Source organism: Petaurus breviceps, unplaced genomic scaffold, assembly GCF_028583685.1.
Source record: "Petaurus breviceps papuanus isolate PSGF00001 unplaced genomic scaffold, PetGlider_PUasm1.0 90977, whole genome shotgun sequence".
Lineage (NCBI taxonomy): Eukaryota > Metazoa > Chordata > Mammalia > Diprotodontia > Petauridae > Petaurus > Petaurus breviceps.
Genome location: NW_027187391.1, coordinates 23,077,063 through 23,096,054, shown reverse-complemented (window position 1 = coordinate 23,096,054; position 18,992 = coordinate 23,077,063). Strand labels below are relative to the sequence as shown.

Genomic DNA, 18,992 nt, shown 5'->3' with positions numbered 1-18,992 from the left:
GAAAGCATTAGAAATATTTTCATTACCATTAAAAACTAAAGTCCCTCTGGAGCTTAGTTCTTAGATTTATTTAGACTATAACTGGATGAGATAAAATGTTTAATTTTGTCATACTTTTTGCAGTATATTCGTGAACTAATTCTATATCAATGACAACATAGAAACATCATGTTTAACTGAAATCCAGGTTATAGCAAAAGTTTATTGGAGTAACTTTGCTCACTCACCACATTTATTAGCAAAACTCCCCAAAACAAACAAAAATAGTGAAATTAAGAGATTTGAGTCAAATTTCTTAAAGAACAAGTACAAAGTGGACAAAAACTTGACTCAAGGAAGAAGCAGCAAGAATTCTGTATATTATACCCCTTGGTAATCAATATTAATTCTGTAACATGAAAACTCAAAACTCCAAGCATCACGATAAATGAAGAATATTTAAGAAAAAAACGACCCATTTACTTTGTTGCTTGTAAGCATAAACAACAAATGGAACCAAGTTCTTGTTCACTGGCTCCTTAATTAAGAGAACAAACCAATGTTGCATGCAATGGTTTCTTTCCATACTGTATCTAAATATGTTCTTACTACTACTGTTCTCATTTTGCTTCTCCTGCTACAGATCCCATTCCATTGGGTAAGCTTTATCGTTATTCATTACTATTGTTATGCTGGGATACTTTATTCTTCAGAAGTGAATGGTATATTCTCCTTTCCTTTTATGCCAAGCCGAACATAAAAGTTTGTTTTATTTGTTAAAAAGTGTTTAGATTTTCATTTCACCAAATGAACAGGAAGAAAACTGAAGGGTGTTATACACACTGAGGTTTATTGAGCAAAACATTTGTCTTTTTTTCTGAATAATTCTGATTAACATTCCTTCATTCTACAGTCTGGGAAGTAATTCTCCTAGGAATATATCTTTTTTCTTCACAGATTCTTCCCACACACATAAAAGACCTGGTTTTATATGCACTTAAAATAGAAAAAACAAAACATCAATGAAAGTTGCAAAATTAATTCGATGTAATTTACAGCTTGCTATCCTGCTAATATGAAAGTTAAAATTTAAGATGTATTACTTTTCTTCCTTTTCCTAAACTGATGCATGCATCTTGCCAGGCTCTTGCTACTACTTCTTTGTAAACATTTTCTGTCTCAATTCTTTTTTCCTCCTATAATGTGATATGGTTTACTTGTCATTGGAAGGCTAACCATTTCATGGGTTTTCTTATCCTATGTCTATTTTCTTTTGGAAAACAAACTTTCCTGAATGTAAGGAAATCAATAGATTGATAGTCCTAGCATCTAGTGTGAAGCATCTTCTCGAATTGCATTTTCACGTAGTTTATGAGAAAATGTTTTTTGCCTACAGTTTGTAAAAATATATTTCTAAGGTAAACAGTAAGTATCCCTAGTCTTAATTAATTAAGGCCTTTCTTTATGCCTTCTAGTAAAGTGCTTCATTATTGATTCCCTGGAATGACATTTTAGGGAAAGGTTAACAAAGTGCACAGGAGTCTTAGGAAAGCTGAAGGTATAAACAGTATAATGAAAAGTGTTATTAAGAAAATGTTTATCTAGATAACTATGTTGGTCCCCTGGGTTCTCATAGGAAATAAAAGGTAATCTGGACAAATAATAGGCTGCTTTCAAAAAACACATTTTTGGCTTGAGCTTATCTCAAAAGGATGGGACAAAATTCCTTTAAAAACATTACCAGGAAAGTCTGAACCAAGTATGTGAAGAGAAGGATGAATGATGCTTGTTCCTCATATAGAGATGAGCATAGACCTTCATGAGATTAGAGATTTAATCTCATTGCTAAATTTAAGTAGAGGAAGGCTAGAATTTGCTTCACCTACTTAGTAGGATACTTAGAAAGTTGTTTTAAGAGCAGAAAACAATTGATCCTTATCTTGATCCAAGTTCCCCTAAGGTTTTATAATATAAAAGAATAATTTGCATATGACATTTAATCCACCACAAAGTCAGTTTATGGTTTATCCTTACTCTGTAAATCCTGGGGAAGTCTCTAAATTTAGTTCCTTTTTATTTCCCCATTAAGATTTTTTTCTTCATTCCACCTTTGCATTTATTACCCAAAAGGAAAGTGTACTGACATTATAATTTAGGCACATATTTACAAGAACTAGAATGATAATAGAATATACGTAGTACTGAGATTTACAGAAGCCAGCCCACTGCTTAGGTAGATGAGTTGGCTATATTTAAACGGCTGTTTACATATTTACTGAGGAAGCTCAGCAGCTTGAATTCCTCCCAAAGGAACCATTGCTTTAACCTGTTTACAAAGGGAAAAAATGTTCATCATTTGACCCAATTGCAGTCATAGATAGGGAAAAAGGGATGGTCTCAACCTGAGGCACATGAGGGAGGGAGGATAAGAGATCTGATAACAGGCAAGGTGACACACTTGTGTGCTGTAAGACAGGCCAGGCGGTCTCTCTGCTTCTACATGGCTCCCTCTGTGCCCACATCTCTGGAAGCCCCCATCTACATGGCCCAGTCTGTCTTTTAAAGCACCCCATTCAGTACGGCATTTTATGACCTACCCTCACAGTTTTAGCTCCACTCTCTTCCTTTCAGCATTGTGGTTCCATTCTGGAATGGACAGGCCACCACAAACACCAGCAAAAGGAAGTTTTTAACTTTCAAAGGAAAATATACCTCAACAGAAACTTCTTCTCCTGTAGCATTGTATGTAGTGACAGTGCATGTGCCTCTTTGATTTTTGGAATCTTTCTCATACTTAGTAAAAGCCTTATGTAACCAAAAGAAAGGCTTAGTGACCAACAGAGTAATTTTCATGTTCTCTTCATGGAAATATAATAATAGTTCTAATAACAGCTAGCATTTATAAAGCACTTTAAGATTTGCTAAGTACTTTACATATCTTATCATCAGATCCTCACAGCTATCCTTGTGAGAGAGATAGCTGTTATCATCTCCATTTTACAGCTGAGGAAATAGAAGTTAAGAGAAATAAGGTAACACAGCTAATAAGTGTCTAAGTACAGGATTTGTACTTAGGTCTTCCAGACTGCAAATCCAGCATTCTACTATGCCACTGGAATAAATGTTCCAATGTTGGATTATCTTCAGGGCTTAGTAGGTATGTGCTCAAAGGGCCCATAGAGTTAGTAGAAGCTGAAGTAGCTAATCCAGAGTTCCAGGTTGAAGAATTTCCCTTTCTATTGCCCCAGTGTCCCTGAAATATGGGGAAATTCTCCAACTCTGGAGCCTGAATCCTTCAGCATGAGTTCTCAGGAAGGAATCTTTTAAGTGGTGGTGAGTCACATCTGTGAGGAAAATGAAAAAGAAATACAGATAGAAACCTATACCATCCTCCTGCTTAAACTAGTCCATTGGAGAAAGAGGCGGTCAGAGAGCCTTCCAAGGATTATAATTTGCCATTGCTGTAACCTGTCTTCAATATTATCCTGTTAAAAGGCAAATAAGAGTGTCTCTAGCCCATGCATATTAGTAAATACCCTTTGATGTTTTGTCAGGTGGTATCAAGATTTTAGTGCTAACACAAGGTTGGACATTCATAGAGAAAGAGCAGGCCATTTGTCAGTGAACAAGTTAATCAACAAGCATTTATGAAGTCTTTATTATGTGCCAGGCACTTTGCACAGCACTAGGAATACAAAGAAAGGCAAATGCGTGGTCTCTGCCCTCGAGGATCTCACCTTCCACGGGGGAGGACAACCTGTAGATAGCTTTGTAGAGACCCTGTGAATTGTGGAAGATGTGAAGACCTCTTTGCCTTCTTTTCTTTCTCCTGGCAAAGGAGCTTTGAAGCCAGTGAGACTGAAGAAGTGAGGGAACTGGCCTACTTTTCCATCCCTTTCTTTCCTAAAATCTCTACCCTCCAAGAAAAACACATGGTTGGACTAGAGAGGCTGGATTTGCCAAGTAGATCTGCCCCGGAAGGAGCTGAGATGTGCAGTGGTCCACACTAGTCTGGATATCTTAACTAGTCTATTGAGAAGAGCATGCAACCATTCATTACTGTCTGTTCACTTTTGTCATCTTCACAAATGGATTCAGACACCCACAGGGCTCAATAAAAACAGTGTCCTGATGGTGGGTTGGCATGGTGCATTGCATGTATCTGAAAGTGCAAACTGAATTGGTACAGGGTATTCTGTACTTACTGTGATGTTTTCTTTTTTCTCCTCATCTGCTTTCTTACTGAAGTTATTCTATCCGCCATTCCATAAGTATGCCTGCTATGAGGTAATGTGCTTAAGATATTTTTATATATCACTGTAAATGTGTATAGAGTTACTTTTTGTCAGTGTTTATTTTGTTTCCTCTTTATGTGAAAGCAAAATAATAGTAATAACCTGATTTTCTCATCTTGTTTCCAATATTCTTAAGTAGCCAAGGAAAAGAGGGTTGAAAAGTATCAGCCAATCAACAAGAATTTATTGTGTTAGGAATATAAAAATAAGAATGACATAGTTTTTGCCTTCAAGGAACTTAGGTTCTACAGACATATAGCAGATAAATACATTGCAAAGGAGGGTTTGATGGGGGCAAAGAAGAAATCTAAAAGAGAAGCTTTTTAGCTGAGGAAAACGGGGAAGGCCTTATAGAAGAGGTGGCTTTGGAACCACCATCAGAATACAGGAGGAAGAAGAGAATTCTGAAAGGTAGAGGTAAGGTAGGAATGAGTTTCACATGCCAGTAGGGGGGGGGGGGAGCTCAACCCAGAATAAAGAGAAAAGCCTTTTCCCAAAGAAGGCTCCCAAAACTGGGTATTATCAAGGGTATAAAGTGTCAAGTTTACATAACAGTATTGATTGACATATCCACTTCAAAACAGAAATTGTCAGAAAATACAGGTGAGAGTGATTTACAAAGTTGTGAAAAGGCTTTCCAGTTGGGAGTTGGCCTCCATGTTTCAATTTTGTGAAATCAAATGAAACAAGTGTCTGATTAAACAATTTCCCTCATGTTCTTCAGCTTGTACAGAAAGGTAACTTAATTAGGGGATTTTCTCACGTGATTTCTGAAGGGATTTTTCTCTCTTGTGATTTCTGATGCTGACTCACATTGCTTGAGGCTGTAGAGTTTAATTGGTTGTTTGGGAGATACAGGAGGACCATTTGGTTTGTTAATTTGGTGAAGGACAAAGCATAGATTCAAGTTTACCATCAATTCTGCCATCTTCACCTAAAACTTAAACAACTAGCATTTCCCAGAGTGATAGCACATTCAAATTGAGCTCCCTACCCTGTGTCATAATGGGGGCTCAAGCTCCTTTTCTTGCTGTTTGGGCACAGAAGCTTACTGAAAAAAACCAGAAAACAAAAAACAACATTTGTTTCTCTTAACAGTGATCTCTACAATACTAAAATAATTTTTAGAAAAACATGTTCTTCTTCATTTCCCCTTTAGTTACCAGGAATAATTGCCCATTTTTTTTGTTGTTTTGTTTTTTAATACTAGATTACATGGGGAAAACTTGTCAATTTACATACATACCCCCCAAACCCCCAGTTTTTTGTTTTTTTTAAAGCAATTGGGGTTAAGTAACTTGCTCAAGGTTACATGGCCAGTTTTTGTGTGTGTGTGTGGGTGGGAAGTATCTGAGGCCGGAACCCATCCCAGGTCTCCCGACTCTGGGGCCGGCACTCTTACTGCGCCACTTGGCCGTCCCAAAATATCCTTTTTTTCCCCCCTTTTTGGAGGGGGTAAGAGAGGGCAATTGAGGTTAAGTGGCTTGTCCAAGGCCACACAGCTAGTTTTTTTGTGTTAAGTGTCTGAGGCCAGATTTGAACTCAGGTGCTCCTGACTCCAGGGCCAGTGCTCTATTCATTGTGCCACCTAGCCTCCCTAAAACCCCCAGTTTTGTGGGTTGTTCCTACCACCTTAGCTTTTCAAGCTGTAGGAGAGGGAATGTAAAATAGCATCCTAATTGTTTATAACATTCATTATGAAATTTTAAAAATTTATTTTTAGCAGTTAAAAAGAAAAAGGCAAGAAATGTTCAGTTTGAAAATAAATTGTTTTTATCTCTTTACCATACCTCTTTACCACTGCATCCTATCTAGTTGGCACACATTTCATAACCACATTTTATATGACCAAATGGCAAAACCTCTTATGAATTATTTGACAGTTAAAGGAATGTGGTGTGTATGTGCATGTGGAAAAAACAATAATAATAGCTGGCATTTATATAACTCTTGAAAGTTTGCAAAATACCTCACATATGTTACCTTATGTGATCCTCAAAGCAACCCTGTGAGATAGGTGTTGTTATTATCACTTTTTACTGAACTGAGTCTGAGAGAGTTTAAGTGATATGCCTGGCATCACAGAGCTAGAGGGGATTCAAACTCAGGCCTTCCTGACTCCAAGTCCAAGTATGCCTTATGCTAAACTACCTCAGTGCAATTCATATGAGCTGCATGTATTCTGTTTAGTAAAAGAAGAAACAGATCTCTTGGAACCTGAAACAAGGACAGCTAAAAGGGGATGGTAGATAGCATTAGCATTGTAGACTAAGGGCTGTCCTGGGTGTCTGGAAGACTTAGGCTCAAATCCTACCTCAAACACTCTGACCATGGGCAGGTCACTTAACCTTTCACTGCCCCAGATAGTTTTCTAATACTTTTAGCCAAGTGGATGGAGGGAGTTTCTACACAGGGGGTTCCCTGTACTGATGAAATCATAAGCCTGGACAAGACCATTAAAAAACAAACATTTTTTGACCCCATCATTGGATAATCAGTATATTTCATTTTGAAGAATTAGAGCATTGCTTTCTAGTAGCAGCAGAAACAGATCTCTCAGAAAAGGTTGCCCAACTGCCTTAAGCATTAGAAAAGGGAACCTTTTGTGATCCTTTTTTTTTCCTGAACTATTCTAACTGTTCCTTTTCATTAAAGGAATGAATATTCCTTTTTTTTTTTCAATTGAGAAAATTCAAATTATTCTCAATTTATTCTTCTTTCTGCAGCCTGGCTAAGAGGATGGTGGTATTAAAAATCTCTGTTGTGACTGAAAGTTTGAATTAGGAAATGTGTATTTGAGGCTATTGGTCCTTTGGTTCCTAGGAAGCCATTTAAGTTGCTGCCCAGAATAGTTCCCATCATAATATTGCAAATGCAATTTTAATTATTCTACAGTTTATGCCCCACTGGCTTGATTCATTTTTAAAAATGCTCATCAGCTCTTAGTCTCTGGATCTCTTTAGTGTGCTTGGGAGTTCCAGTGGCACAAGGTACCTTTAAAGAATAGCTGCTGATAGATGGCAAATTGACAAGTGGTTTCTCCTCTGCACCTCCACTGTTTACTAATAAAAGCAGCAAATCACACAGAACCGTTGCTAGGACAACTAGATCTGTGGAGCTCATTTCTCTCTCTCTTTTTTTATTATGTTTTAGGAATTCTCCTACTTTCAAATCATTTGAGGAGAGGGTTGAGACAACTGTCACAAGCCTTAAGGTACAGATTAAGTGCTAAATCATATGAATGAGTCTGTTAGGTGGGGACAGCTCAGTCATTGGTGCCACTCATGCCAAAGCAGGCAGGCACCCTGTACTATAGCAGCCAGGAGGCCGTGCAGCATGAGGGCAGAGCTACTTCAAGCCAGACCTTGTTTCTTGAACATACAGGTAATGTTAATATGGACCAGCACCAATCAGTTCTTGAAGTATTGGTCTGGGTGAGACACTGAGTACCAAACTGTGTTTTCCCTCTTGACTTTCCTTCTTTCTTTAGGTTACAGTTCCCAGGATGTCCCATACGCAAAGTAGATTCTTGAATACAGGACTAGGACAAAGGGTATAGAAATCTAGATTTTGGAAATCTGCAATAGAAGGGACACTTCAAAAGATCCTTGTCTAGTGTAGTGACAAATGGAAATGAGCTAGCTTTTTGATGCTGTGTCCCCATTCCATCAGGTTCCCCAAGTCACCTTCTCCCTATGCTGATTAAGTTATGGACAAGGTGGTAGAAAAATGTAACTAGATCAGAGTATGTTCTCCTGTAATGTTGATTAAATTCAGCCTAGAGATTGAAGTGGAATATCTGAAATGTGTGAGTGTAGAACAAAAAAGAAAGCAAGAAAATCCCTTAGAAGAATATGCATGTGAGCTCTTTTTAAGATGAACTAAATCCAGTATGTAAATAATTTTATGTATGTATCTTATATATCTTATTATATTATCTGTTTTGGTTTTAGTACTCCTCAGCTTTTAGTAAATGTTCCCATGTATTTTCTCTTAGATAAGGAAACAAATTCTGTGCACATAAGAGAAAAAAAGGTAAATTTCAATAGGTGATATAGTTATATACTAATTATTCCCTTGACAAGCTTCTCATGCCATCTTGGCTTACATATACCCCAGGCTGAATAATCCTGCTTTATAAAATGCTTTCCTCACAACAATCCCATAGATAGTTTTATCCCCATTTTATAAATGAAGCTAACCAGTTAAGTGACTTACCCACAGTGAAAAGTCAGAGCTGGCATTCAAATCAAGGCCTCCCAACTCCAAATTCAATGTTTTTTTCCACTCTCCCACAGTGTGGCATGTAATTATTAATATTTTATTAAAAGAGTACTAGAGAAAAGCAACAAACTACAGTGAAGAGGGTAAGCCTTTGAGTCTGACAAGCTAGTCATGTTACTATGGGCAAGTCCCTTAGTTGTACCAGATATTTTTCCAAGCCTGAAAGCAACAGAAGAGTTGTGAATTTGTACCATACCAGGACTTCCCTGATGAATTACAAGTCCAGTCACATGCACTCCCTTACCCCAAGGCTGTTTATAGGATATATTCCAGTTATTACTGTAGTGCATCGTACTATTAAAGAAAAACAGTTTCTGATTTTGGTCATTCATCCACTTTGTACTAAAGAAATTTCATTCATTTGAGAGATTGCTAACATAGGATTTTAATTTTATTGATAATTTTCCTTCATAGAGGAGCTACTGATTATTAGCTATTATAATAATAATATTATTATAGCCCTTTTTCCATTGGTCCATTTAGCACCTTTTTACTACATAAGTATATATCATCCAAGAATGAAATCAGCATTATATTGTAATCTTTTTTACCAGCAAAATTATTGGCACTATGCTAAGTTTCCCATTTCTGGTTGTCATTTTTATCATTATCATAAGGAGCCACTTAGCTTGGTACTTTAGGATCCAGTACATTGCCTGGGCCTTCTTTTGGAGAAACCTTACTCAGATTAAGAGAGTTTATTTCATGGTTTCATTTCATAGTCTTCCATTACCATAGCAGTAATTTTATCTCCTAACTGTGCTAAAGGCTGAGAGAACACAGAAAATCAATTTCGCAAACATTTGGTCAATATCTTTAGATAGTTGTAAGCAAATGGGTTTCACATACTGGTAGTGAAGTTCTGATACAGGAGAAGTTGTGCTTTTTCGGTTTCCATTAGAAAGAAGGGGATATGAAGAAACAAAAGAAGAATAAAGAACAGTCTCATTTTCATTTGCTTTTGGGAAATGCTAGTAAGCCCATATACTCTTAAGTGTTTGAGCCCCATTTATAGCATCTCTCACTTTCCTGTGCTCCTAAACAGAGATAAATTAATAGCATTCTCACTGCCATTTACAGAGGTCACCTTGAAGGATTATCTAGTCCATCTTCTGCTTTCAGGTAGACCTATAACTAACTCATTCTAGCTAGCTCTGTCTTATAAGAAGAAAGCTTTGTGGAAGTCAATTCTATAACTACCCTGTCTTCTTGGTATTTAACAAACCTCATATCCTTGTTCCTTTTTCTTCTGTTGATACAATCACAGGAAAATAGCTGATAATCATTCTCTAATAATAATTTCATATATAATTACAAAGTCATCCTCTTTGCCTCCTTCCCTCCCAAATAATTATAGTTCTTCTAACCTTTATTCTTATGGCTATTTTCCATTTTTAATCATCTTTCTCCAAACCTCCTCCAAGAATGCCACATCCCTCTTAAACAAGTTTGTGGAACCCAAGATTGCAGTCTGTGAAGGGACAGACTTGTGAGTCAATACACCGATGCTATGCTGTATTCTTATTCACACATCCTCATATGATATTCTTTTTAAAAACACCCACCATACTACAGACATTTGGCTTATGTTGGGCTATAAATATAAGGCCTACCTCTGCTATACTTTCTTAGACTATGTGTCATTTGTCATGTGGCATTTGCACAGTCACCGTTCCTCTCTTCAGGTTGATTCTATTTGCTTCCAAACAACTCTCTAATTCATCAAGATCATTTTAAATTCAGTTCCTGCCCTTGCAGGGCACCATTTTATCCTCCTCTAGCCGGATGTCATCTGTAAACTTAATGAGACTGCTTTCTATTTCATCTTTCAGGTCACTGGGAAAATGGTAAGGCACAGACCAACTCTTGTGAAACTATATTTGTTATGTTGTCCTAGGATGACAGTGAATCATCTATTGATAACTATAGCTTTTGTAGCCATTCTACACCCACCTAAAGAAGATGACATTTCCTCGTTTTACTGATGAACATGTCATTTGGACAGAAGTAATGTATTTAAAAGAGGCAGAATTGAAGCCCTTATTAAAACAATCCAAAGTAAACATATTACATCCCCATGATCTATCAGCCCTTTTTGTCTTTCATGCTAATACAAATGATATCTTATGCAAATGGCATTTGTAAACATCAGGGCAGGGTGACAGAATATTCTTCATTACAGAAAGTTTCATCCTCTTGTTCCTGTCATCTAGTTCACATCCCTGCACTCATGTGGGGCTGTGCCTGAATTACTCAAGCATATTACAGCTATCTTATAAGTTAAGTAAGGTGAAAAAATGAGCTTTGCAAAATTTCCTTTCCTTAGGGTCATCAGGACTGACTGGCATTACATGATGAACTCTTGTCCTTTCTCTTGGCTTGAGGGAACAAAACTAAGGGAACGATGGGAGAAAAAGTTACAGAGTTAAACGACGACCACAAAACAAATCAGTATATATCTGGTCTTGATATTACTTGTTGATTCATCCTGTGCAAGAGAATTAAATTGAAACTCGAGAGTAGCAGCTAATAAGAGAAAAGAGTTACTTGTGGGCAATAAGGCCACTAACTGTTATCTGCTCTCAGGAGAGAAGGAAGGAGCAGTGAAAAACAGCCAGGGGAAGGTAATCTCATGCTTCAGTAAGAAGACTGCAGCGGAGGGGAAGAATAGGTCTTCCTATGCCCCTAATATAACATGGCAGGATAATTAAATCTAGTAGATACAGAGCTAACTTCTGGTGATCACAGTGTATGTATTAGTTTGGCTTTTTTATAAAGTTTTTTTTTTTTTGGCAGAATGTACCAGATCTTGCCTTTTGAATAAGCATGGACATATCCAAAGTTATAAAAGGGGCTAGAAGGAAATTTGGTAACAGTCAAAATCACTGAGCACAGCTTTTTGCCAAGAAGTATTTTCCCACATTTTCTCATGGCTGCAGAAGTACCAGTATGTTTTGTGAACGTGTCAGCTCCATTGAGACACCGATTTAAGTCTTTAGGCGCATTAGGGTACCTATTACATATTAATTTTATACTGTTCTAAATGGCATCGTATTGTCTTGGAAGATGATGCACTTATAATTTTGGTTTTCAACTGGCAAGGGCAGGGTCTGGACCATTTATAAATTTAAAAGTTGATCATCAAATCATAAAAGCATATCCTTTTTAATCCCCTTTAACCAGAAGTATTTTCTAATACTGTACTGTATTTGACAGAAGAATCTAAGGAAGTTTAAGATTCATAGAGAACCTCAAGTCAAGAAACTCTTAATACAATACTCAATTCTTTCACTGCATTTTAATATTTCTCTATTTCCGAAGCCTAAAAAAACCCCACTGCTCATGACTGATAACCTGAAAAAAAGTCAAAAGCTTCTTTCCAGCTTTCTGCCTTGGAGTTGGGGAAGGGTAGATTTATGTGGCCCACATAAATAAGCAAATAGACAAAACAAATAGATGGATTTGAAAAGCCACCCAGAAGACTGTATGTAGTAGGAAAACCCGGCATTTTAAGTGTTCAGTAACTCTGGACCACAAACAAGAGACCCTACAGTTGACTTTTCCATGCTAAGAAGCCTGAGGTTTTGGGTTAGCACCTGAATATAAGACTTGGACTCTTGTCATTTCAGTTTAACAAAATTGCACAATGGTGACAGAGGGAGAAAATATGAAGTTCACTTAAATTGGGAATTAAAAAGGTTGTAAATGTAATGTTTCTGGAGAAGAGCCTGGGAAGTAGAACCTAAGATGGTAGGAGGGAGAGAAGGTCCTTTCTGCTGCCACCCCTCCCCATCTTGGTCCCTTACCTCACCCCCCTCCCTTTGTACTATTAAAGTCTGAGATTAAAATTTATAGTAAAATGAAACTGGGAAATGCACCCCCTAAAATACATGTATTCTGTTAAAGGGAACTTGTTGCTAGGTCCTGTCTAAGGAAGGAAGCATGTTGAAAAAATGAAATAGGAACTGTTGCCTACCTCCATTTCCCCATCCTCTCCTTTTCTTTTTCAGACGAAAGTAGGAGGTGCCCCCAGTGGAGGGAATTTTGAAGAAGTGCTCAGTTCCACAGCCCATGCAAGCGCTCAGAGTGCTGCAGCAGCCCCTCGGGTGCCTGAGAAAGAAGGGGAGCTTCGGTGCTAAGAGGCCCAAGAGCACCATGCTACAGCCCGAAGCTGCCACTCAGCCCATTCTATGGATTCTGTCATTTTCTCATAGCCAGATGTGAAGGCCAAAAGCCTCTCTACAGTGTTGTACTTTTTTAAAAAATCCACCCATATTTGTATTTGAAAATGAACCATTTAGTAATTGTGGATGTAGGAAACATGCCCTGAATGTGATGCTCAGAATATTTTAAATTTTTCTAATTAGAAATAACATGCAACTGGCGATAACACCTCTCTTCCTGACATTCCAAGTACTTTTTTGTGCTGTTGGTTTTCTTTGCTTTCCTTTATGTTTTCTTTACTTTCCTTTATGTTTGGCTTTCTCGGCATGTGCCTATTTGTCCATTGCTGTGTGTGTCCTTAAAACCCCACTGCACAACTCTTTTTCAGGCACAGTCCAGTAAACAGTGGAATTGCTGCTTATATACCCATTTTCAGCTATATGAAATATACCAGATGTCCCCCAGCTTAATTGTGTTCTCCCAGCCCTGGCATATATGTAAACTATATGGTTGTTTAAGGGATTAGCAAAATGATTTGGGAAGTATAAGGCTTTTTTGGTTTTTAAACTTTTTTTCTAGTATACAATTATCTTGGAAATTTTATTTTCAAGTTTTTTATTTCCACTTCCACTCCTGGGCATGATAAAAGATATACATCATTATGTACTATGACTTCAGCCACCCTGAGCTGCTTTTATAGAATCTACAGGTCTGAAATCTTCTACAATCCACTTATTCGGGTCAAAGGGCAGCTGTTTCACTTCGAAAATTGGCTATTTCCCATTGGGGAAATAGAGGAAGTACAGTTCTATGACCCCTTGATCCCAATAGTATGAAATTAATGTGATAGTATCAACATCAGATTTCCTGGAGTAAATTAAATGCCTTCTAACTACTGTTACTAGACACTACTTTCCCCCCCCCTCTAATGGAAGCTATATGCTTTTCACTAAAATACTCCCCACCTTAATTTAAGACTGCGGTGTATTTAAGATTTTCCAGATTAGAAAAACTACATAAAAAGTATTAAAAGTTTAATAATTGGTAAAAAAATTTTTTGCATTCATTGCTCATTAGAGATAGGTATATAATACTCTACAAAACAAACCAATTATTGTTTCCATGTAATAAAAATCAGGCTGTTTGGGGCATATACATCTCTGTGACTGGTACATTGCTATAAGGATTTAGGACCATAGTCCTAAACCAGTCTGGAGTGTATTGTGTACTCTAGGACATTACCAAAAGAAACATCCAATTTTCCGTTTTAGTTCCTTTTGGCCTATTGGTTCCTAACTCCAGACTTCTTAATTTTTAGGGCTTTCTGTTAAAGGATAGGAAAAATTAATATTTTCATATCAAATCAGCAAAATGTCATTAATTTGACTCTTTTATTAATTCAACCAGAGCTGGGCTAGGGTTTTTATTTACACTATCAGCAAGATTCCAGAAGTTCTTAATTTACTTGGGGGAATGAATTGTTTGTAAGGACTCTATCATATTAAATATTCCCAATTCATTCAACCTTAATTAAGCACCTTAGCTGTACAAACCACTATACTAACTGCTGAGGAATTTATAATCTATGGATGCTGCTAATTAAAATCCACTATTAATTCATTAAAATAGGATCTTGCCTCAGCTACATAGTTAGCAATTACTCTGAATTCCATTATTTATTTCAGTAATAAAGGACCATTGTTTCTTAAACACTCTATAATGCAGGGTTTTCACTGGACCCCTCCAGTTAGTGAGGTTTTGCTATACTAAGCAGCATATGGTTCTTTGGCTAACTCTTTAGTTCCCTAAATTGTATTTACGTTTTGGTAACAATTTAGCTTAAAAAAAATCAGACCACTTACTTGTCAGATTGTAGGTTTTATTAACCTTACTACCTGGTCTTTCAAGGCCTGCCTCCTTTTCTAAACCTCATCTGCCTGTCTACTGTTGGGTTCTTCATTCTGTACATCTGAACATAGGTTTTCCTGAAACACACATACATAAAATGCCTTTTTCATAGGCTTACTTGTTAGGAAATTGTTACCCTTTTGAAAATATAAAAAGCTAAAATACATCTGACCACAAACCTCACTTTACTAAAAATCAAAATTACAATTCAGTACTTTGTATATAAAGTGAGACTCTTCTAAATAGCTTCAGATGAGTAAACCTTAAACACACTGCAGAAGCAGACACCTACCAATTTTTAAATACAGCTTTTGCAATGGAAAATATTAGTCATAAAATTATATTTGTTATATTTTATAGCATATGCCCCATCAAAATTATATTTTGCTATGTTATGCCAGCAAAGCAATTGGCATCCAAACTGAATTGTGTTATCTCCCTATAAATTTGGTCCAGAATCATATAAAGTGTAATGATCTGCACACTTTATTAGAGGCATTCTGAAATTCTGCACTGTTCACATGAGTTAACATCAAAAGAGTGTTTGTGGCCTAAGATGCTTTTTTTTTCTTTACTTTTTGTAGTTTCAAAATTTTCTGTTGACAGAGTTTTCAAGTTCAGTTGTACCAAGGGTGAATAAAAATGGCAGACTTTAAGTCATATAAGTACCTTCATCTATTCGGGAATTGGAATCTGAGGATGATAATGGTGAGAGGAAAGTGGTGGTGGAGGTCATGTGATTAGAGTTTTATGTTAAAATCGTTTCTGCCAAACTAAGTGTTCAAGTAAAATTTCTAAACTCTAATTAAAATGTCAATCAAAATTTTCAGTGACTGGTCTTTTTTTTTTTTAACTTAATTACCTAAGACTTATAAATGGTAAAATTCTTTGCTGTCAGATTTCCTACTGATCTCAAGTTAAAATCATGGTACTATCCATTCATAATTCATGTTCACACAGTATTTTTAAAGTTTATGAAACACTTTCCTCACAACAACTCTGAGGCACTGTGACCTTTAGAGAATACTTACGCAAGTTTTCTTCGAAGGTGGTACATACATATCCCCATTTTGCAAATGAACAAAACAAGGCTCAAGAATTGTAAAATGTGAAACTCAAGTGATACATGCAAAGCTTAGCATGATAAAAATTGATGGCTTTAAACAGTGTCAACACCACCCTTGAACGTGACCTACAATGAAACCTAGAAGGGTGATCAGATGCAAAGAGCATCTGATTTGGAGTCAGAGGGCCCGCCTGGGTTCAAATCCCAGTTCGGCTGCTGACTATCTTTATAACTTTGGTTGCTTAATCTCTCTGGAGCTCAGCTCCCTCATCTAAAAATTAAGAGGGTTAGACTAGATGTTTTTAGAGGAGGCTGGTCCCAGTTTTAAATTTATGATCCTATGTGTGAATGTCCTAAGAATTCACATTTATATATAGCATTTTAGAATTAATGGGACTTATCTTCAGTATAACCTTGGCCATTCAGCTGACCACAAATTTAGGGCTAGAAGAGACCTAAGGTTACTTTTACCATGTCATATATATATAAAGAAACAGGCCCAGAAAGAGCAAGTGATCTTCCCAAAATGGTCCACAGGGCTGTGATTGGCAGAATTGGTATTTGAAAGTAGTTCTTCTTAGTGCAGATATTATCAAGTTACAGATTAGACAAACAAGGTTAGGAAAAGCCAAATCAACCAGCATTTATTAACAGTCCACCGTGTGCCAGGAACTGTGCTAACTACTGGAAATAACAAAGACAAAAAATATAAGAACCCATATTCTCATGGAGCTTACATTCTACTGGAAGAGAAGGCACATGCACATATATGCAGAATAATTGGTAGAAAGGGAAAGGACTAGCAACTGGGATTGGGGACAGCACAGGGAAAGGCTTTGTGTAGAAAGTGGTATTTGAGCATCACCAGTAAAAGGGAATTTCCCAAAACAATAAAATCACAGGTCCATTTACTAGTTCTGCAACTCATTTTAACCATGTGTTTTCATTACCAGGCTGGACAAGATATGGAGGTTGTATACCAGCATGAAGATCTTCAATGGCACAGGCTTTGAGAATTATGCAGCATTTCCAGAGACATAAATAGTAGCCTATGGAATATGGACATATGGGGAATATCAATAAGAAAGCTACTTATTTCATATTGGATGCAGCCCAAATGAAATTATTTGTATTCTAAGTAGCCCCTATGGTACTGAGACAACTTTTATTTTTTTAAAAAAGGTCTTTTTCGAGAAAATAGGCAACATTTTGTTCTTGGGGGAGACAGCATGGTATAGTTAGCATGGTAGAGTTGATAGCACTTCCTGGCTCTACATGACCTTGGACAAGGAATTTCATTTTTCTGACTTAAGATTCTTTTTCTAAAAGAGTAATGGGTTGAATCAGGTGATCTCCAAGGTCCTTTTCTGCACCAATATTCTATAATTCTATATTAATAGTGTTGTGGTGGGGATAAAATGGATATGTAAAATGCTTTGCAAGCTTTAAAAAAAACTATGTTAACTATTATTTCCTTTTAGCCAGGAAATTTTATCTATTGCTGTTAAGCTTCATTGTTTTAGCAAATATTTAAATGGCTATCCTATTTCTTTATAGCCACAATCTCAATGAAAAAGGTTTAGGGCAAGCTTTAAGGAATCAAATTGAGTGATCTTAACCAAGAATACAGAAAAATTATCAAGAGGTGGAGAAAAATACAAATGCCTGTGACTTTCGCAGGACTACAATTTTAGAGGTGAAAGGGCCCTTAGAATCTACTGAGTCCAACCCTTTCACTTTACAGATGAGTAAACTGCAGGACAGAGGTTAAAAGGCTTACCCGTGGTCACAGAGCTAGTGGCAAGATTTGAACTTTGGTCTTCCTGACTCCAAGTCTAGTGTTCTATCCACTGTGTCACCTTCCATTAGAATGTACTGTGTTAATCCATAATTCTATACACAATTTCACAAGACCTCAGTAGAAGGAAAGAAATGTTTACAATTAACTGGCCAGTATCACAAACTAGGCTCCAAGGTGATAGGCAGACCTGGTTATATTGACTTTATTAGAGAAAAATTATGTGCATGTAGCCATACTGGAAAATAAAAGTGACAAGGAACAGAAGGAGTTGTTTTCTCATTAAAAAGTATCTTCAATAATAATCAACTTGATTCTGATTGTTGATGCAGAGAAACTATACAATACCAAAAAGAAGATACCTTTTTTAATAGCAGCCTTTGTATCCGTGGACACTATCACTTTGGAAGTTTTGTATCATTTTCTTACCTTGGCCAATCAGCCATCTTTAAAAAGACCTCAATATCTGAATTTCAAAGACAAACACTGTTTCAAGTAATACTTTTTTTTTTCCCTTTTGGAGGGCAATTGGGCTTAAGTAACTTGCCCAAGGTTACACGGTGTGTGTGTGTGTGCGTGTGTGTGTGTCTGTGTGTCTGTGGTGTCTGAGGCCAAATCTAAACCCAGGTCCTCTTGACTCCAAGGCCGGCACTTCACTCACTATGCCACTTACCCACCCCTCAAGTAATACTTTTGATTTGTAATGCAGAAGCAAACTTACCATCATTACCCAAGGCTTTTTAAGGGCAACCAAAGGCATTATGTATCCTACTCAGGCCAACCTCCTTGAGAAAGACCTTGAATTGGGCAGATCTTCATGGAGAAGTGGAAAAGATTGAAGGGAGCCAGTTTTCCCTATAAGATGCCCAATAATAATGTCAATATTCCATTCCACTCTTCTCCTTATCTGATGAAAGTTAATGTAAAACCAAAAGCTCTGAATCAGGATAAGAGAAAGTGAGAAGAATTCACAGATGCATTTAAAAATTTTTATATTGCCTGCCTGGCTCTGAATTCAATATAAATAATAGAAAAGCAACCTTTTAGTGGCTCTACAACTCTGATCATTGGCACAAATCAGAGCCCAGATCATAATTCAAAATTTGATTTAAGATAACAGGTGTTTCAATAAAAAGGAAGTGGTTCATCTGGAAAGAAAAAATATTGATGTAATTTCCTCCTCTTGTTGGTCTCATTATTAGCCAATGCTCTGCTGAAGGATCTGTGCCTTGAAGATGATAATAATTAAACTTTACCTGAGCATCAGAATACAGTGATATCTCCTCCTGCCTTTTAATGAGTCTGGCCTGGAGGGATATATGCTCCAAATTCAAAAGAAAACATGCTTTAGAGCTTTTGGCAGACATTATGAATTTTGATTTTTTGCTATTTATGATAATGATAGCTCCAAACCAATATGGCATTTGGTCTCTAGGACCCTACAGTCCTAGTCCCTGGAAGACACTTTTCAACCAGACAGCTTTCATTTCTCACTGGG

At 36.9% G+C, this 18,992-nt stretch overlaps 1 protein-coding gene across 6 annotated transcripts in view; it reads left to right on the top strand.

The window, feature by feature from the left end:
- Window positions 1–18,928, top strand: part of TPD52L1 (TPD52 like 1) — a 163,307-nt gene extending 144,379 nt beyond the window's left edge. For 3 of the 6 annotated variants that reach the window (XM_069077480.1, XM_069077476.1, XM_069077477.1), the window contains exons 5-7: window positions 4,228–4,266; window positions 7,428–7,488; window positions 12,569–15,453. In XM_069077480.1, coding sequence (XP_068933581.1) covers window positions 4,228–4,266; window positions 7,428–7,488; window positions 12,569–12,697 — 229 coding nt within the window. In that variant the 3' untranslated portion in view covers window positions 12,698–15,453. Of the gene's footprint in view, window positions 1–4,227; window positions 4,267–7,427; window positions 7,489–12,568; window positions 15,454–16,649 lie in introns of those variants that run through there. The other 3 variants (XM_069077478.1, XM_069077479.1, XM_069077481.1) reach the window with 3 other exon arrangements.
- The last annotated feature ends 64 nt before the right edge of the window (window positions 18,929–18,992 follow it).